This window comes from Galeopterus variegatus, unplaced genomic scaffold (assembly GCF_000696425.1).
Source record: "Galeopterus variegatus unplaced genomic scaffold, G_variegatus-3.0.2 Scaffold4151, whole genome shotgun sequence".
Taxonomy (NCBI): domain Eukaryota; kingdom Metazoa; phylum Chordata; class Mammalia; order Dermoptera; family Cynocephalidae; genus Galeopterus; species Galeopterus variegatus.
The window spans coordinates 65,717-84,201 of record NW_007730262.1 but is presented as its reverse complement, the minus strand read 5'-3'; the positions used below and the strand labels follow the sequence as shown (position 1 = coordinate 84,201).

The 18,485-nt window shown below is 36.1% G+C and overlaps 1 protein-coding gene across 1 annotated transcript in view; it reads right to left on the bottom strand.

Annotated features, from left to right (window-relative positions):
- The window catches only part of LOC103602440 (protein diaphanous homolog 2-like), a gene marked incomplete at its 5' end in the record, with an annotated part of 31,240 nt that extends 16,728 nt beyond the window's left edge, over positions 1-14,512 (bottom strand). Inside the window, 2 exons of the mRNA XM_008586839.1 lie at positions 14,234-14,362; positions 14,482-14,512. Of these exons, the coding sequence (XP_008585061.1) occupies positions 14,234-14,362; positions 14,482-14,512 (160 nt within the window). The remainder of the gene's footprint in view (positions 1-14,233; positions 14,363-14,481) is intronic.
- Between the last annotated feature and the right edge of the window lie 3,973 nt (positions 14,513-18,485).

The window sequence follows — 18,485 nt, the reverse complement described above, 5'->3', positions numbered from 1 at the left end:
CATGAGTCAGGATGTATGAGGAATACTTCTGGTGAGATGGAACAACGGAATAAAGCTCCTGAGAGCTTCACAAGAAGGGCAAAGGCCCCATGCCTTGGGGGTAGGTCTGGACAAGGCTTGAGTCAGCCTTGGCCCAGAAAGTTCCTAAAGAGGCTTTGCCCAAGTAGTTTGCCATCTTCACCTGAAGGAAATTCTAAATGATATATTTCAGGCAGAAAGAGTAATTCCAGATGGATGGTCTGAAATGCAAAAAAGGCATGAAGAGTAATATGTGAATGAAAATAATTATCATACTGTCTTTTTCTCAGGTGAGTAATGCTGTATGCATTTCTACCTAGCTGTTATCAATGCTGTATGCATTTCCATCTAGCTTTTATACTTCAGTGGAATCTAAAAAAAATGAGTTATGACATTCAATTGTATTGTTAAAAGACACACACAAATAGCTATTTACAGTGGGAGTCAATGTAATCATATTTATATTATATATATTCATATATTCATTATATATACTGTAACCTTTGCTATACTTAAGAGACATCTTTGCTAATGAGTTCAGTGAGTAAAACCATAGCCATATCTACTTTTGAACACATAGAGGTAAATTTGTATTGATCTCACAAATATTTCCACATCTACCAAAGCACACAAAACATCTACAAATATACAGTGTCTACATGGGTGAGAATTAAGGTCCAAGTTTGACACTTTCGTTTTCACTCTCCTAAGATAAGCACTCCTTTCATATCAGTGAAAATATAAACACACTGCCACAAGCATCTGTATTCCTAGGGTACTCCTAGAAAATTAGTAGTTATTAGCTGTTGCAGAACTCCACATTCTGGCATGACCAAAATATATATACAGTGTGAGAGGTATAGTATAACATATAGGGGTGTTACATTTCCAAAGAGATTTTGAATCAACCAAATGTTTTTTTAGAAATGGAGTGAAAGAGAAAAGGGGTCCTTCTGTAGTACCTAATATAATTGTGAAAACATAAAGTAGAGGAAAATATAAAAGAACAGAAAGAGGCTGCTTAATTCCTTTCAAATAGAAACGGAATTGCTGAAGCAGTTCTCACCACCTTATTTATATACCAGGTTGCTCACAAGTCATGATGTCACCCACCAGGAAGCAATGTATCAGGAGTGTGGCAGTGCCACAACCCCAAGGAGAAGGCGAGAGACGAGCCGCAGAATGATAAGGAAGCATCATCCACTCACATACTCCAAACGGTTTTATGGGTAAATATCACATAAAAGCATGACATGGAAATCAAGACACTAATTTCAGAAACTGTCTACAGGCAAAAAAAAAATATATATGCTTATAACAAAGGACTTACGTTTGGTGAACTGAAACTTGGTATTTCTTGAACATCAGAGATTTAGAGCCAACTTCCACAAAAAGGTTACTTTTCTTTACCATATTTGTGAGACCAGAGACCAGCTTCTCATTCCCCCTCTCAGGAAACAACAAAAATGCACAACAACAAACAAAACCTGGCACGTGGGCCCGCTTTCCATTTAAATGATACTTTTTTTGTTTTTTTGGAAGGGGGCACGGCTGGCTGAACCCTTGACCTTGGCTTTAAAACACTGTGCTCTAACCAACTGAGCTAATCTGCAAGCCCCGTTTTTTTTAAGATATCCTGCTGTCAGTAAATTTTTGAGTTGACTCCTCAGTAATATGGCTTCCAATTTTACTTTTGTATGTAAGCACCAATTAATTAGTCCTTAGTTACTTTGTCTTTAAAGAACACACCTTGCAGAAGAAGTGTCAACTACTGAAGTCAAGGGCGTATGATATCTTTTCTAAAGGTTATAATTATCTGTGATTTTAAAAGGAAAAATCCAGGGCTGAGCCCGTGGCGCACTCGGGAAAGTGCGGCGCTGGGAGTGCAGCAGCGCTCCCGCCGCAGGTTCGGATCCTATATAGGGATGGCCGGTGCGCTCACAGCGCTCACTGGCTGAGCACGGTGCGGCCGATCTCAAAAAGGACAAAAAAAAAAAAAAAAAAAAAGGAAAAATCCATATATTCTCTTATAAAGATATTTACTTTGTTCCTCTGGGGTCTTAAAATGAGAGAGGGGGCAAGGGAAGGTAGGCTGGAAACTGTACTGCTAGCCCCTTGCTTCCCGCCCCTACTTCCACCCCTGAGGAGAGAGGTACCTTTTGGGGGTTTCATCTACTGTCATGGTTACTCAAGTGAAAATGGAGATTTTCAACATGCTTTAGCCACATGAGCTTACAGGATTACTTAACAGTACAGGCTGTATGTACTGTGTGGGGCGGAGCATGGTTACATTGAAAGCTTAACATAACCACAGTCCATCTCTATAGTTCAATCTTGATTTCCCCTCAAAATATGATCAGATAGCCTTTAGAACAAAGCTGTATTGACTTTTTGAGCAAAGAGAAAGAGATGCAAAAACAGAGTAACAAGACTAACAACATAATGGATTCTCGTTACACCAGTTCTCTGACTCAGAACCAGTTTCCTCAGACAAGTAAAGCATCTTTTTAAAACACTGGGGAAGACAGAGGAGAGGCAGTTTCATATACCATACCGGAGTTCAGTAGAATGAGGTCGGTTAAACACTCTGTCCTGAGACATACACTTTTCATTTTCGATTGTTTTCAAATAAAAAGAGAGAAATCCCCTTTTCAAGTTGGATTGTTTAAATGCACCTACAGCTACTCCTGTCTAGCAAAGGCTAGGCAAGCTCTCCCTACTGATGCATTTCAAAAAAGGTTCAATTGGCAAAAGAAAGCAAGTGCAAAGGGTTTTTGACAAAAGAGGACTAGAGGGAACACATTTTCCTTTCACAGAAATACTGCTCCAGAAAACCAGACAAGGTAGCAACTCAACCAAGAACGCATAGATATTGGTGAGATAAACAGCGAATTTGGAAAACTTCTTCAACTTCAAACACTCAACTGCATAATATTATTAGCTTACAAACTGGGGTAGGGATTATATCATAAAAATGAGGACTAAACAATTAAACAAAACAATGTATTATGACTTTCAGATTATAACACAGCCTAACCCAGCAAACTCTGAGAATGTGGTTGTCTTATATCACAGAACCACACAGATCTGAAAAGAACCTCCTGGACCCTGTCCAAACCTCAGCAAGACTGTGCCTGAGTCTTCCTAGACCTATAAGCATCCATCCTGTTTAATGATGCTCCAAATAATTCCTAGGTAAAATCTTTTCCAGGGCTCAGCAAATAGAAAGTCTAAATCAAATTCAGGACCTCTGAAATAGCTACTCTGACAGAGAGAATTTTTTTTTTTTAAACAGTGTACATTTAAAGTAAATTCCAGTACTGGTTCAAACAAGTAAAAGTATTATGTCATCTATGGTTAATCGCACATTTAAGAAGATAATTATTTTTTGATTCCCAAATGAAACGCATTATCATCTTCTGAGCTACTATGAAATAGCATATGAAACCCACTGTTGATTTAGACAGTCAGGTATTCTACCTTTAGGTTTTAATGTTTTTCTAATGCCATTAGAACAAAGGCATAACTGCTATCTTAAACTAAGACATGTTTTCTTTCCCATTTTTTCCCACTAACTAGTCAAGATATCATATACTTTACAGATTGTTCATATGTGAAAGGTATAACTGAGGACTGAGGATTGACTATTATAAAGAAGAAACATTAAAGTTTTAAAGATATATATACACACACACACTCAATATGTGAAAAATATGAAATCTGTATGTTATATGCTGGCCACGGTTCTGTGTGAGTGTACACATACACACATACACATGTGGGACCACATACAGCAAGAGCCATTACTCCTTACAGAAGAGACACACAAGAGAGGGAGAAAGACTGATAAGTTAATAAGCCCTTAAGTAGGTTAATGGTGCTGAGTTATCAGACATACAATACTATTATTAGGGTGTGTCACCCCTGCTCAGCACACTGTGGGCACTGACTAAATACTTGTAGAATTAAATTAAAAATCACTGAAAGGTTTCCATCCATAATAATCCTTTTTCACATTTAGTGTAACAATAGATTTTGTCCTGATTCTGAAGTAGCCCAGGGGCTCAGGGATTCAATGTGGGTGGAACAAATATAATTAAAAAAAAAAAAAGTCATTAGAGACTCAGTTGGGTTCAGTGCAGTTTGTTGATTCTGTGAATCTGTTAGGTGTAATTACTGACATGAATCTAAACACATTTGACTAAGAACAGAGACAAATTAATTGCAATGTTGGTATATAACAGCTGTTATTCATTTGATTCTTTTCTATAATAAGAATTAGAATATTAAAATATGGAACCAAAGTATGTTTCTAATAAATGATTAGGCCACCTACACTGTGTTTTAGCCATTTCTTTTGTAGTCAATTTTATTGTTTTCACCCACCTGCTCCAATATTTTCATGAATTTCTGCCTAGTAAAGTTGCATAAGGTGTACATGTCAACAAACATATACTGTAAAGAAAAGCCAAATTTGTAACTGCCAGCGTTACTCATTTTCTACACTGGAATTGATGAAATCTTGTTAAATGCTCAGCACACTGAAGACAGATCTTATAGTTTTTATAAATCTGAGTTTCTGCATTTAGAATGTAGAACTCTTAATGTGATCTAAAGTATATTACCTGTCTTGTTTCACATATTTATTTTTGCCTCTCATTTAAAAGAATATTTTTAGTAGATGCAGAAATTTGTTTTACTGGTGAGGCAGACAGAGAGTTTAGCACTTATTTACAGTGATCTGATGCCAGAAATGTAATTATTTTAGTATGAGGTCAGAAAAAAAAAATGACTAGTGATAAGTGGCTCAAATAGGCTACAGAAAAAAATAACCAGAATCTTCAATTAATTTAGAGTGTATCTGGGAAATAGTACAGATTAAATATACTCTCTGATACTAGTGAACACTGATCACTGACACTCTGAATAATGGCCCAGAGATAACAAAATTCCAATGATCTACCAGTAAATATATATTGTGTCTGTCTATATGTCCAAAATTATATTTAAGTGCCATATGTGCACACTTCCACTTGTACAAAATGTAAAGCCAAAAATAACTGGGGAAAGGGGCAGGTGGTTGTGAAAGGAGGGTTGCACACTAACAGAATTCAGAATGATTATGGATGATAAAGACTGATGCAGAAATGGCTTTCTATATAATTACAAAGTCAGATTAATCAAAACACCTCTTCCCCTAGGCTAGGCGACCAAGATTTTCCTGTAATAATTATTGCCATCAATAGTTTTCCTTGATATGTTTGCTGAAATAAGTATTATTATTAAAGAGATAACAACATTTAACACTTAAGTGCTAACCTTGTGCCAGGCAAGTGCTAAGAGATTTGCATGCATTTAGTTCTTAAGAAAATCCTCTGAGATCACAGATGCCCTTCTCCTCCCAGTCTTACAGATGAGGAAGCTGGGGATCAGAGAGGTTAGGTGAAGAGCCCAAGGATACACTGTGCAGGGGGTAGAGCCAGGATTTGAATTCAATCCTGGTTTGTCTGGCTTCAAAGGAAATGGGGCTAAACTTATTTCAACTGCAGCCTAAACCAGTGATGGAGAGATCTGCCTGAGATGCCATGTCACTGGGATTAGCACATTCACCCAGTAGGGTGTGATTTATCATTGGATGATTACTACAATGTAGCTCCTCTGTGTACCTCAATGCCTTAACCTAGGGCTTGAACTTAGAAATTCAACAAATGTTAACTGAATGAATGGCAGCAGCATGGCATGATGTTGCCTTAAAATGGACCTAAATATGTTTAAAATAACAAAGGCCTGAATTTATACTAAACACCTTAGTTTGCTAAAGCTCCAAAGATCTGGGCAAATCTTTACTGTACTGAATAATTTTATTTCGGAACACAAACATCAAATCGTCACTGAGCAAAACAAATCTAGAGAACAAAGTGAAAAAGTCCTGATTTTGAATAAATGTAGATTTCTTGAAATGTTTGATAAAGTAAGGAGCAAGGTAATTTAAATAAACAGAATATCAGCCAGATATTCTTTTTCTCTTCATAGATAAGGCTTTATATCTTAACTATGTAAGGTATATCTATAGGATATGACATAAGGAAACACACTTTTGATCTATTCTACCCAGATCAAAATAATATAATGTGAAATGAATTTATTCACTTATAATTATTTTTAAAACTTGGAACACAGAGAAAAACAAAGTGGCTATCAACCACACTAATAGGGTTTAAATGTTTAGATTTGTCAAAATTTGCTAATCCACTCTCCAAAGACTGATTTATCATCAAATCTGGCTAAGGTAGCTCATTCTTTATCATTATACTAGAAGTAAATAGGCAGTTCTAATTTCCATATAATCTTATACAAGGAGGAGTAAAACTGTTCCTGATTAAATAATATTTGCATAAGAATCACACTTGTAGTTTGCAATTTCAAAACACTGATTTTTTAATGTATTTTTTTCCTATTGCTTCCTCTAAGTCCTTGCAGTTAATTTGCTGACTTCCATAAACATGAAAAGAGAGAGATCTATTTATAAATATTGGTAAGCTTTCTTTCTCTACATACAGAATTAATTAATCTCTTTTTAGTAGTCCCTAAGTTTATTATCATCTATACCAATAAAACCTAAGGTTGGAGGACATACATTATAGCAAGTACTTTGCATAGTTTGCATACTGTTACACACATACTAGAGTACATTTATTGATTTAGTATATTTTTTGCTGCATTTAAATTAGCTTTCTCAATTTTACATTTGAATAAATGGTATATTACTGTGCATGCTCTAATTATAATTATTTGGGAAATGGGGCAATAAATGTTGGTTGGATGAACGAAATAATCTAATATGCCAAAAGATATCAATATATAATTATCTATTGGTAAAACTGTGCAGTTCTTTAAAAAAAAAAAGTAGCCCATCAGTGGATCTGTTGCTTGCAACTTCCACTGCCTTTTTTTCATCTCTTTTATGAAATTCTTCCTTCTGGTTACCACCTTCTTACACTGTCACAGGCTTAAACTCCTTTGAAGAGAGAATCAAGTATGAGCTAACTCCTTTTTCTTCACCTTTCACTGTTCTTTTCCAGCTACATCCTTCTTGCGGTCAACTCTCCGTTCCTATGCATCTGGCTTACTAACTTGGTAATCCCCGAACGAATTCCCACAATAACCTTAGCTCTCCTACCTCATCATGCCGCAGTTCCCCTGTCTGACTTTCAAGGCTCTTCACAGTCTGCTTCCATCCTACTTTTCCAACCATTTTCCAAATCAAACTCTCCTCTAACAATGACAACAACAGAAAGTATACATTGGATATTTAACTATCAGAGACCGGTAACAGACCAAAAGACATCAATACATAATTGATGAATAGACTAGAGTATAAATAACACCCGTTTCCGGTGTTCTACAGGGTTACCTGCTTTAGCCCTCACAATAACGAGGCAGGTACTAATATTATTCCATTTTATGGATGAGGAAATCGAGGCAGAGAAAGATAAAATACCTTGCCAGAGATTATATGGCTAGTGAACTGTGAAGCCAGAACTTGAACTTAAGACCCATCCTCTTAATCATTTTGATGTATTTTCCCGTGGGCCATTAAACATATCCAACACGACACCTGCTTGCTGATGGGCTGATGTGCTGACGTGCTCACATGCACTACTGTTAATGTTATTCCCTTTTATTTGAGTAGCTTTGCTTCTGCTCAGCCAAATATTACCCATCCATCAGGGTCTAGCTTGACTGATATGTCCAGGGACTGTACTTAGCCTTCTTCATGACATCTTATGTCATTTTACCAGACCTCAATTTCTCCTTCTAAATAGCTCTACAGAGCAAATAATCTCTATTACATATCAATACACAGAAAACTATTTGCTGGTTCAGCTTTATTTCATCTCTCTGACAAAACTGAAAACTTCTTAAGGGTGGGGACTATTTCTTGAGCTTTTCCCAGATTGTTCAATGAGCACAAAACAACTCTTTTGTCACCATCAGTGGCAAGTTTATTGGAAGTCCTGTGTTATGTACTGTACTTAATTATCGCATTTGATCTTCACTAAAACTATCAGAGGTAAATGTCATTATCCTGTATTACAGATGATGTGACTGAGGCATGAAGAGATAAAGGAACAGAGTGGCCTTTAAGCTGAGCTAAGACTGATCTCTACTTCTTTAACGTTGAGACTTTAATAACTTTTTAGTCATGCCATTCAATGCTTACAAAATGAGTGTCTCTTTAACATATAATCATGTCTATTTTCTCCTTTTCTTTTTTTTGTCTTTTTCCGTGTCCGGCAACGGATTGCAACCCTCAGTGTCGCCCCCGTACCGGACCAGGACCGGCAACGGGATCGCAACCCTCGGTGTTGCCCCCGCACCTCGCTCAGCCAGTGAGCGGGAACCGGTCTGTATGTGGGATCCGAACCCTCGGCGGGAGCGCCACCGCACTTCCCAAGCGGCGCACTAGCGCAGGGCGCCACCGGGCCGGCCCCTCCTTTTCAATTAAAAAAAAGACTTTCTTATCACGGCTTTTGCCTTCTGAGCTCCAATTCTCTCAAAATGGAGACTTGTTACAAGATATTTTTATGGATTTAACTTAAAAGATATAATTCCCTGGCTGTTTGGTTTTCATGACATCTTTACCTAATTCTGAGCTCAGTTTATCACATCTAGATTACAGAAATTGTCTTTTGTGTTTGCTTACTCCTATTATCCTTCTAAATAATTAGATTCTCAAATATTTCTCCTTGATGAATCTATATAATTTTGCATGCTAGATAAATATACCTTACTAGTGTTACTTAGTAACAATACAGGATCACGGAAGATTTTTTTAAAAGGTGGGGTGCCATTTAGCCAATTTGATATGTGCATTAGTCAATTTCTGTAGCTTATAACAAAATACCCAGGAACTGGGTACTTTATAAAGAAAAACAAAATTTATTGCTTACAGTATTGGAGGCTAGGAAGTCCAAAGTCCAGGAGCACATCTGGTAAGGATCTTGGTGGTGGCAACAGTGACACAGGGTATCACATTTTGAAATGGTGGGGCAGAGAGAGAGCAGAGAGAGACAGACTCTCCTCTCTTTTCTTTTATAGCCCTCAGAACCACGCCCCTGACCACCATTTTTAATTCATTCACTACCACATGGTCCTACAATCCAATCACCTCTTCAAGGCTCTACCTTTCAATCACCATAATAGGATTTCCCACCCTCCTAACAGTCACAGTGGGGGCCATGTTTCTAATACATCAAACCTGGGGGACACAATTCAAGCTTCAGTGAGTTTGGGGGGACATTCGGCCCACTACAATATGATATGGAAACTTTACAGAAAAAGTACATGTCTTTTTAAAGTTGTTTGTCATTTCCAGTGTGACTTACTTTACCCAAGGGACTCTAATACTTTGGGTATAGGTAAGATCCTCTGTTTCCAATGGCATGTATGTCTAGTCATACATGCATGAAATCACTCTACACTTTATATATAACATCTCATGATGGCAATCAGATGTTCTATATCATCTCTCTTTCAGTGGAAAGGAAGATTACAGCACTCTAATTGGATGCATTTAAAGTTCTATGCATCTCTTTCTGACCACACCTCATTCACATCCTCCATAGGCTTTCACACCTCATGGATTCACATTTGATGTGTCTCCACCATGCTTCCTCTCAGCTCTCAGAATGTCTGCAATTGCCTGCCATCTCATCAACAACAGCATCTTTCATAAGACACTGTCTGAGAAACTCATGGACACTGAGCTCCATCTTGACACCTGACTCTGTTCTTCTTATTCTGTCTTTTCTACATCTTCTCATCTTCTTAATTAAGGCTACACACTTCCAATGGAAGCATCTCTTTTTGAACCATATTTGTAAGTACTAACGCACATATACTCCAAGTGTAAAATAATATCACAATAAGTAGTAATAATAATAAATATTTGCAACATATGGGCCACAAATCAAGAAGCTAATGGTGCAGTTTACTATTTGACTGATGTGTAAATAGAGCTATGATAACAATGCATAAAAGGAAAATCCAATTTAAAAATGTGTGTTTCATGTTCAAATCACTCAGCTGAGCATATGCACAAAAACTTATTTAGATATTTATCCTATGGTTTCAATGACATTCGAAGAGGTAATTAACTGAATCTTGGCAAATGAAAATACAGACTATAGACACAATCAAAATAGGTCCTTTCCTTGTTTCTTTTTTTCCTGTTATAGGTATATGTTTAGGGAAATAGTGAAAGGTCGATAAACACTTGGGGGTGGGTGGAAATTGGTGTGGTATGGGAGAAAGATTATGTTCTTGGCATAAAACTGGATAGACTGCACCTCTTTTCACCGTTCTCCCTAGAGATTCTCAAAGTGTGGACTGGGGACTCCTGACGGCACCTGAGATCATTTCAGGGGATCTACAAGGTCAAAACTGTTTTCATAATAATACTGACACTTTTTTTGCATTTTTCTCTCTCATTCTTTCATGAGTGTATAGTGGAGTTTTCCAAAAGCTACATGACAAATAATATTACATTAGATTGAACACAGAAGCAGGTATGAGAATCAAGCTGTCTTTTATAAAGCCAGACTTTGAAGAAAATTATAAACACTAATTTTCTTCTCACTATTTTTTGTTTTGGAAAATATAATTACTTTTCATAAAAAAATGTTATTTAACACGTAATAGACTTACTATTATTATCTTAACTGAATGAATAATTTAAAAATTATCCCAGTTTTAATTCTAATATGATAAATGTCAATATAAAAAAACCTACATAAACAAAAGATATTTAGGGTTGTCAATAATTTTTTAGTGAAGGGCCAGCCCGTGGCTCACTCGGGAGAGTGCGGTGCTGATAACACCAAGGCCACGGGTTCGGATCCTATATAGGGATGGCTGGTTGGCTCACTAGCTGAGCATGGTGTTGACAACACCAAGCCAAGGGTACACCAAGGCCACGAAATGTCAATATAAAAAAACCTACATAAACAAAAGATATTTAGGGTTGTCAATAATTTTTTAGTGAAGGGCCAGCCCGTGGCTCACTCGGGAGAGTGCGGTGCTGATAACACCAAGGCCACGGGTTCGGATCCTATATAGGGATGGCTGGTTGGCTCACTAGCTGAGCATGGTGTTGACAACACCAAGCCAAGGGTTGAGATCCCCTTACCAGTCATCTTTTAAAAAAATAAATAAATAAATAAAAATAATTTTTTAGTGAAAATGGGTTGAGACCTCTGTTGTCTCGGGCCTTTCCCCTTCCAATTCATTCTTTCTGCTTTTGTCAAAATCATCATTCTAAGAAACCTACCTGAGTATATCACTTTCCAGTTTATAAACATCCATAGGTTTCCCATAGCTTTCAGGGTAAGACATGAAAGCACAGCACAAAAGAAAGCTCACAGGGAGCACATGCTGGAGACTTCTGGGACCTGTGTCTCCCAGCTTGCAGTCCTAACTAGTGCTCAAATAAACCTTCTTTGTTTAAATGAAAAAAAGAAAGAAAGCTAGCTAGCTCATAATCTGTCCCCTACTACCTCTTCCATTCTCTTCTCACACTACTCCTCCATTCACATAAGGGAGCTAACTTTCAGTATTTTTATATTGACTTCATCCCTTTTAAGTAATAACTTCCTACAAATACACATTGCCATGCTGTGCTCTAGTACTTACCTCCTAACTGAGTGACCTTCAGTCTAGACCAGTTCTCTTGACCCTACTTATGAAATTTGTTTGCTAAATTCTGTTAATACTGCTCTATTTTACATCAGCTGTTTATATAATGTTACTTTTTTCCTTCTCCTAAAATTATATTTATTTCCTGGGTAGGAGAGATAAACTATAGTTAATTCCTAAAAATTTGTATATATTTAAAAATTATGAACAATAAACTTAATGGTATAGATATCATTTCAGAAGATGAGCCATTAAGAGACATTATTGAAGAATACTTGATAATGATCAATGATGATAATTAACAATTATAATTTAAAACACCTAATAATAATTAATAATTAACTCTGGTCACAGACTGCCTGTATTCAAATCTTGGTTCTACCTCTTATTATCTTTATGACCTTGGACAAGTTACTTAACTTCTCTGTGCCTCAGTTTCCTCATTTTAAAATGAGATAGTAGCACTTTCCTAATAGGGTTTTACAAGGATTAAATGGGGTCATAAATGGAAAATTCATAGAATAGTTCTTGGTACATAGTAAGTGGTGCATGTTTGTTGTTGTTGTTGTTGTTGTTGTTATAATAATAATTATTATTATTTTGAGAGTGGCATGGATAAGTGCAAAGATTCTATAGCCAGACTACCTGGATTCCGATCTTCATGCTAATATTTCCTCTGTGTGACTTTGGGAAAGTTCCTTAATTTCTTTTTCATTCATTCATTCATTCATTCATTCATTCATTCATTCATTTAGATATTTACACCATTTATTCTTGTGTGGTAGTCAAGACAGAAAATATGAACATTATTATGCAATAGAACAGACTTTTTTCTTTTAAGATTATGGCTACTTCTCTACAGGAACATATTCATCACACAATGATTTAACAGTAAGAATAAATGATTTTGAAATACCACAAACTACAAAACACAACAATAGTAGGATAGATGCACCCGACAGGGTAAAGTTGTACTGTGGGGATGGAAGAGAAAGAACATCATGGGGAGAAAACCTGTTTTTAGCCACGTGCACCCTTCCCCTTAATTGCCTTGTTCAGTCTCTTCAAGTTTTCATCTTGAGTCAGATACTGCACTGATTATGCACTTTGTATGAAAAAGTCCCTCTCTTTTTTAAAAAATGTGTTTCTCCTTACTCATGCCTGCTTTAATTTCTTTTTCTTTTTCTTTTTTTTTTTTTTTGTGACCGGCCGCGCTCAGCCAGTGAGCGCACTGGCCATCCCTATATAGGATCCGAACCCGCGGCAGGAGCGCTGCTGGGCTCCCAGTGCCATACTCTCACGAGTGCGCCACGGGGCCGGCCCAATAATTTGTTTATATGCTTAGACTTCTACTAGACAGTAAGAGGACCAGAGAGAGGGCCTGAAATAGAACAAGCCAGTTTGGTTAATGATTGGTAGCTTGTGGAAGGATTAATGGAAGAAGTTAACTTTTTCTCTCGTTTCAGATTTCGATATTGCCTACTCTCTGCTCTCTTACTTAAGGCCATGAAGAGTTGACCAGAAAAGAAAACATCCTAAAGAAAAAGTTTAGGATGACAATTGAAGTTCATGAATTTCTATTAGCCTCAGTTTTCTATCTGTAAAGTGAAATAATAATAGTATCTGCCTCATAGAGACGTTGTGAGGATTGATTTAAAATATGTAAAAGTCTTGGAAGAATGCTTGGCATATGGCATATATAGACATTATAAAGTATTTGCAATTTTTACTAGTATTATCTTCACTAATAGATGGTCTGTATCAATCATATTACCTTGTATCTTGTTCAGATTTTTTGTTTTGTTTTCAGATTCTCTAACCCTTAGGTGGCAAAGGCTATGCTTTTTCATTCTTAAATTTTCAGAGTGCAGATAGTTGGTACCAATCACTTTCTTCTTTTGCCCTCTCTTCTTTAAAACGAAACCGAATTAAACAACCCACCTATGACAGACAGTTATTCTTGCTAACCAAGAAAACACCTTACTCTACACTATGTGGATATACCAGCATTTTGTACTTAGGCTCACCGCTGAACAAGATGCCTCTCTACTTTTTCAACTCGTAATAGTGCTGTTGATATCTATTATGACTTGAAATGTTCAAGCCCCCAAGGAAGACTGTTAATTGTTACTGCACTGTCAACAGACATGTGCCAACAAAATGAAATTAAGGGCTAAAGTTCCTCTTCCTATACCAGTTTCTCACTTTTCATCTCGAACCCTCTTCTTTCCTCACCACTGCTTCATCCAGAACATAATATAAAATGGTAAAATAAATGAGGAGAAAAAGACTATTTCAACAACATACCACCTTTCATTGGTTATCAAAATTCTTGAATGCTCAGTGTAGGGTGATAAGAAATACAGATAGTACACCAAGAAAAATGTGACACGAGTAACTAATAATATTGTGAAATTTCTACTAAGAACACAGTTATTTACTTTATAATCCAAAAATAAAGAAGTGCAATTATTTTGTACTTTATGCATCTTTTAAAAAATTGGAAATACTTTCATACCTTTGCTTATATCAATGAGTTGTTTCTTTTTCTTCTGGCGTTCTAATTTTTCTTGTTCAGCTTTCTCTTTTGCAAGCTTTGCCCTCCTAGACTTCTCTTCCATTTCTCTTCTCTTATTGTTTTCTTTTACTGCTTCCTGTAAAGTTAAACAAAAACACTTCCATTACTTATATGATGGAGAAGTTGTGAAGTTTTTAAATTATATAATTATGCAGAGATAGGAAGGTGTTATAACAGCATCAAGATACATGCATATACTTTTTTTTCATTTTGGGTTTTTTTTTTTGGTGTCTGGCTGGTAAGAGGATCTGAACCCTAGACCTTGGCGTTGTTAACCAACTGAGCTAACCAACAGGCTAGCCATATGCACATACTTTTTAGAGAGACAAATAATTAATCTTAAGACATCTCTTCTTGAAAAGAAATAGAAATAACTCAGTCTTCGAGGGCCATTACCTAGGGTGCCAGAAAATTAGGGACATCGATGTTATAGATTTACCAATAAACATACTTTCTCCATTGTTAAAATATGAAATAGTTTTGGGCCGGCCCAGTGGCGCACTGCGCTAGTGCGCCGCTTGGGAAGCGCGGCGGCGCTCCCGTCGAGGGTTCGGATCCCACATACAGACCGGTTCCCGCTCACTGGCTGAGCGAGGCGCGGGGGCGACACTGAGGGTTGCGAACCTTTGCCGGACACGGAAAAAGACAAAAAAAAAAAAAAAGAAAAGAAAAAATATGAAATAGTTTTGATATACAAGAAAAGGCTTATTATAGAAATGACTCAGCAAATACTTCACCACTTTCTTGTACATTTTTCTGTTATCTGCAAAATGGAGATTTAAAAAAAAAAAACTACCTTAGGATTTGTGTGAGAAAACATGAGATATGCACATTAAGTGCTTAAAACAGAGTCTGATATATTACAATTAAGAAATTTTAGTCCATGATGATGATGATGGCAGCTGTAGTGCTTGTGGTAATGATTAAATCTAATAATACAGGGCATGAAACAATCAGCAACATTATCACAGAAAAGAAATACCTGCAAGTTTAATTGTTTTTTTTACATGCCAAGACCTTTAGAAATGCCAAAACATATTTCAAGCTATTGTCTGTTTTATTTTGGATAGATTATGTGTGGAACTCAAGTAAATAAGTATTTTCTAGTAGATGGTATTAGAAAAAGTTGAGGTACAGTGATCAGCTGGAATAATAATATCAACTTCTTTTGAAATATTATTGTCTGAACAAGTCACTAATAATAGAGACATATCAACTGCAAATCCCTTCCATCAGGTTGTTCTGTTTTTTTTTTTTTTTTTCCTATTATGATTGATTAGATATACTTCATAGCATGTACAAACTACTTCAAAAAAAACTATTTTGCTCTGGAAACCCTAAAGAAAAAGACTTAATAAGAAGAATACATCTACAAGGCTTTGCCCGGAGGAGTCTATATTGAGATATTTTTTTCTTCATGTTAAAAGACACAATAGTTTAAAATAGCCCTAAAAACACATCCCAAAATCTCCTGACTTGCAAGAACTGAATTCATCCTACAACATCTAAACGCTTTTACCTTCACTGGTACCTCTCCCTACTACTATCCTCATTAGGCTAATACCCCAAGCAATGGGCTAAGAACACAAAACTATCTGGCTATGGCAGACAAATTAAAAAACTACCACTTAAGATAAAATGGAAAAAATAAGATAAAATAAAATAAACTGGAATACTAGAATTATAATTTTAGAGCAGTGCTTCTCAACCACTATTGTCATTCTGGCCTAGATCATTCTCTGCGGTGGGTGCTGTCCTGTGCATTGTATGATGTCTAGCAGCACCCCTGGCTTCTACCCACTAGATGCCAATAGCATCCCTCCCCAGTTGTAACAACCAAAAATGTCTCCAGAGATTGCCAAATGTTACCTGGAGGGCAAAACTGCCCCAGGTTGAGAACTACTAACATAGGGGGTTTCATAAGGATAATTTATTCACAAAAAACTACACAGTGCCTACTCTTCTGAACCAAGCTTCCTTTTTTAGATGTGGAAACTGAGTTCTGATGAATTTAAATACTTGCCTAAGGTCATATGTTTATGTAATTACAAGGTTGGGAAGAGAACCCATATTTTTTCACTCCTGGGTTAGTGTTCATTTTTTTCCTCAAGGAAGAAAAGACAACGTGGATGTGATACCAAAAGCACAAACAACCAAATTAAAAATAGATAAATAAGACTTCATCAAAATTAAAAAGTTTTGTTCATCAAAAGACACTGTCAAGAAAGTGAAGCAACAACCCACAGGCAAATCATATATCTGATGAGAATATAAAAAGAATATATAGAGTTCAACAATAAAAAGACAACCCAATTAAAATGGACAAAGGATTTGAATAGATATTTTTCCAACAGGAACATGAAAAGATGCTCAATTTCATTAATCACCAGGGAAATGCAAATCAAAACCACAATGAGGTGCCACTTCACACCCACTAAGATGACTACTTTAAAAAAAAAGCAGATAATAACAAGCAAGGATGTGGAGAAAATGGAACTCTGTACATTGCTGATGTGAATATAAAATGGTGACCATTTTGGAAAACAGTGTCACAATCCCTCAAAATGCTAAACATAGAGTTACCATATGACCCAACAATTCAAATCCTAGGTACATACCCAAGGGAAAAGAAAATACACTTCATACAAAAACTTGTACAAGTATGTTCATAGTAGCATTATTCCTAATAGCCAAAAATTAGAAACAACCCAAATGTCCATCAAATGATGAATGGATAAACAAAATGTGGTTATATCCATACAACTGAATATTATTAAACCACGCTAAAACATGGATGAACCTCAAAAATATGCTAAGTGAAAGAAGCCAGACACAAAAGGTCACATATTGTATGATTCCATTTATATGTAATGTCTAGAAGAGACAAATCCATAGAGACAGAATGTGGATTAATGGTTGGGAGGGGGTGGGGGAGGGAGGAAGGGGAAATAAATGCCAAAGAACATGGGGTTTCCTTTTGGAGCTGATGAAAATGTTCTGGAATTAGATAGTGGTGATGGTTGCATAACTCTGTGAATATACTAATAACCACTTAATTGTATGCATTAAAATGGTGAATTTGATAATATGTAAACTATATCTTAATAAAAATTAATAGCACAAAAAATAGATGTCTGAGAAAGGCAGGGTTAAAATAAAATTACAGCTCTAGGGAAAAAAGACAATGTAAAAAGGCATCATATATTCACGCACTGATACGAATAAACTGTATGATCTTTGGTAAGTAACATGAGAGGAGGCAAGTAGCAGAGGAGAGAAGGAGGTTAAGTTTTGTATACATTTTGTTACTGGCCAAAGCTCGGATCTAGTAAACAGTCAGCAAGATCTCAGTCTAATGTGTTGTTTAGCTGCTCAGTGCTGTCATTAGAGATTCTCACTATAAGTTTACTAAGATGGAAAAAAAAAAAAAACTGGTTTGTATTTCTTTCTTGTTCTGATCATAACAGGTACTCTTTAATGGAAACCTATTATGTGCCAGGTGTTTTAAATACATAAAATTTCTAATCTTTATAAAAAGCCTGTAAAGTAGGTATTATTTGTTCTCACTTTAAAGATGATGAAACTCAGGTTCAGGTAGGTTAAGTGACATGTCCAGGGCTACACAGCTGCTTTGGTAACCAGAACCACCTTGGGTTGTTTGTTTGGCATCTGTGTCTATGTTCATTTAACTACTGTGGTACTTCCCAAGAAGAGCTGCCAGATTAAATACAGGATGCTCAATTAGAGTTGAATTTCTGATAAAACATGAATAATTTTACAGGTATGTTCTATACAATATTTGGTACATACTTATACAAAAAAAAAATCATAATACTGGGATACATCGATACTAAAAATTATTCACTGTTTATCTGAAATTCAGCTTTAACTGGGCATCTCATATTTTTCCATTTCTATTCCCAAGACTGTGTTGATTTTTTATAAGCATCCTTTGACTGACTAAGATCGTAATGAAGACAGTACAAATGATTACCAAAAAAAATGCTCAAATCTAAACCATATTTTGAGAACAGAAATGTTGGTATAGATTATTGCTATGCATTATGTTGGCCATGGACTTGAACCATGCTATTTCTGTAGCATTCTCCATATATTTTTCTTTATTAATTCTTGAAAACACAGTAAAACTAAAAAAAAAAAAAAAAAAAAAAAGTTTATAAAAAAATAAAAA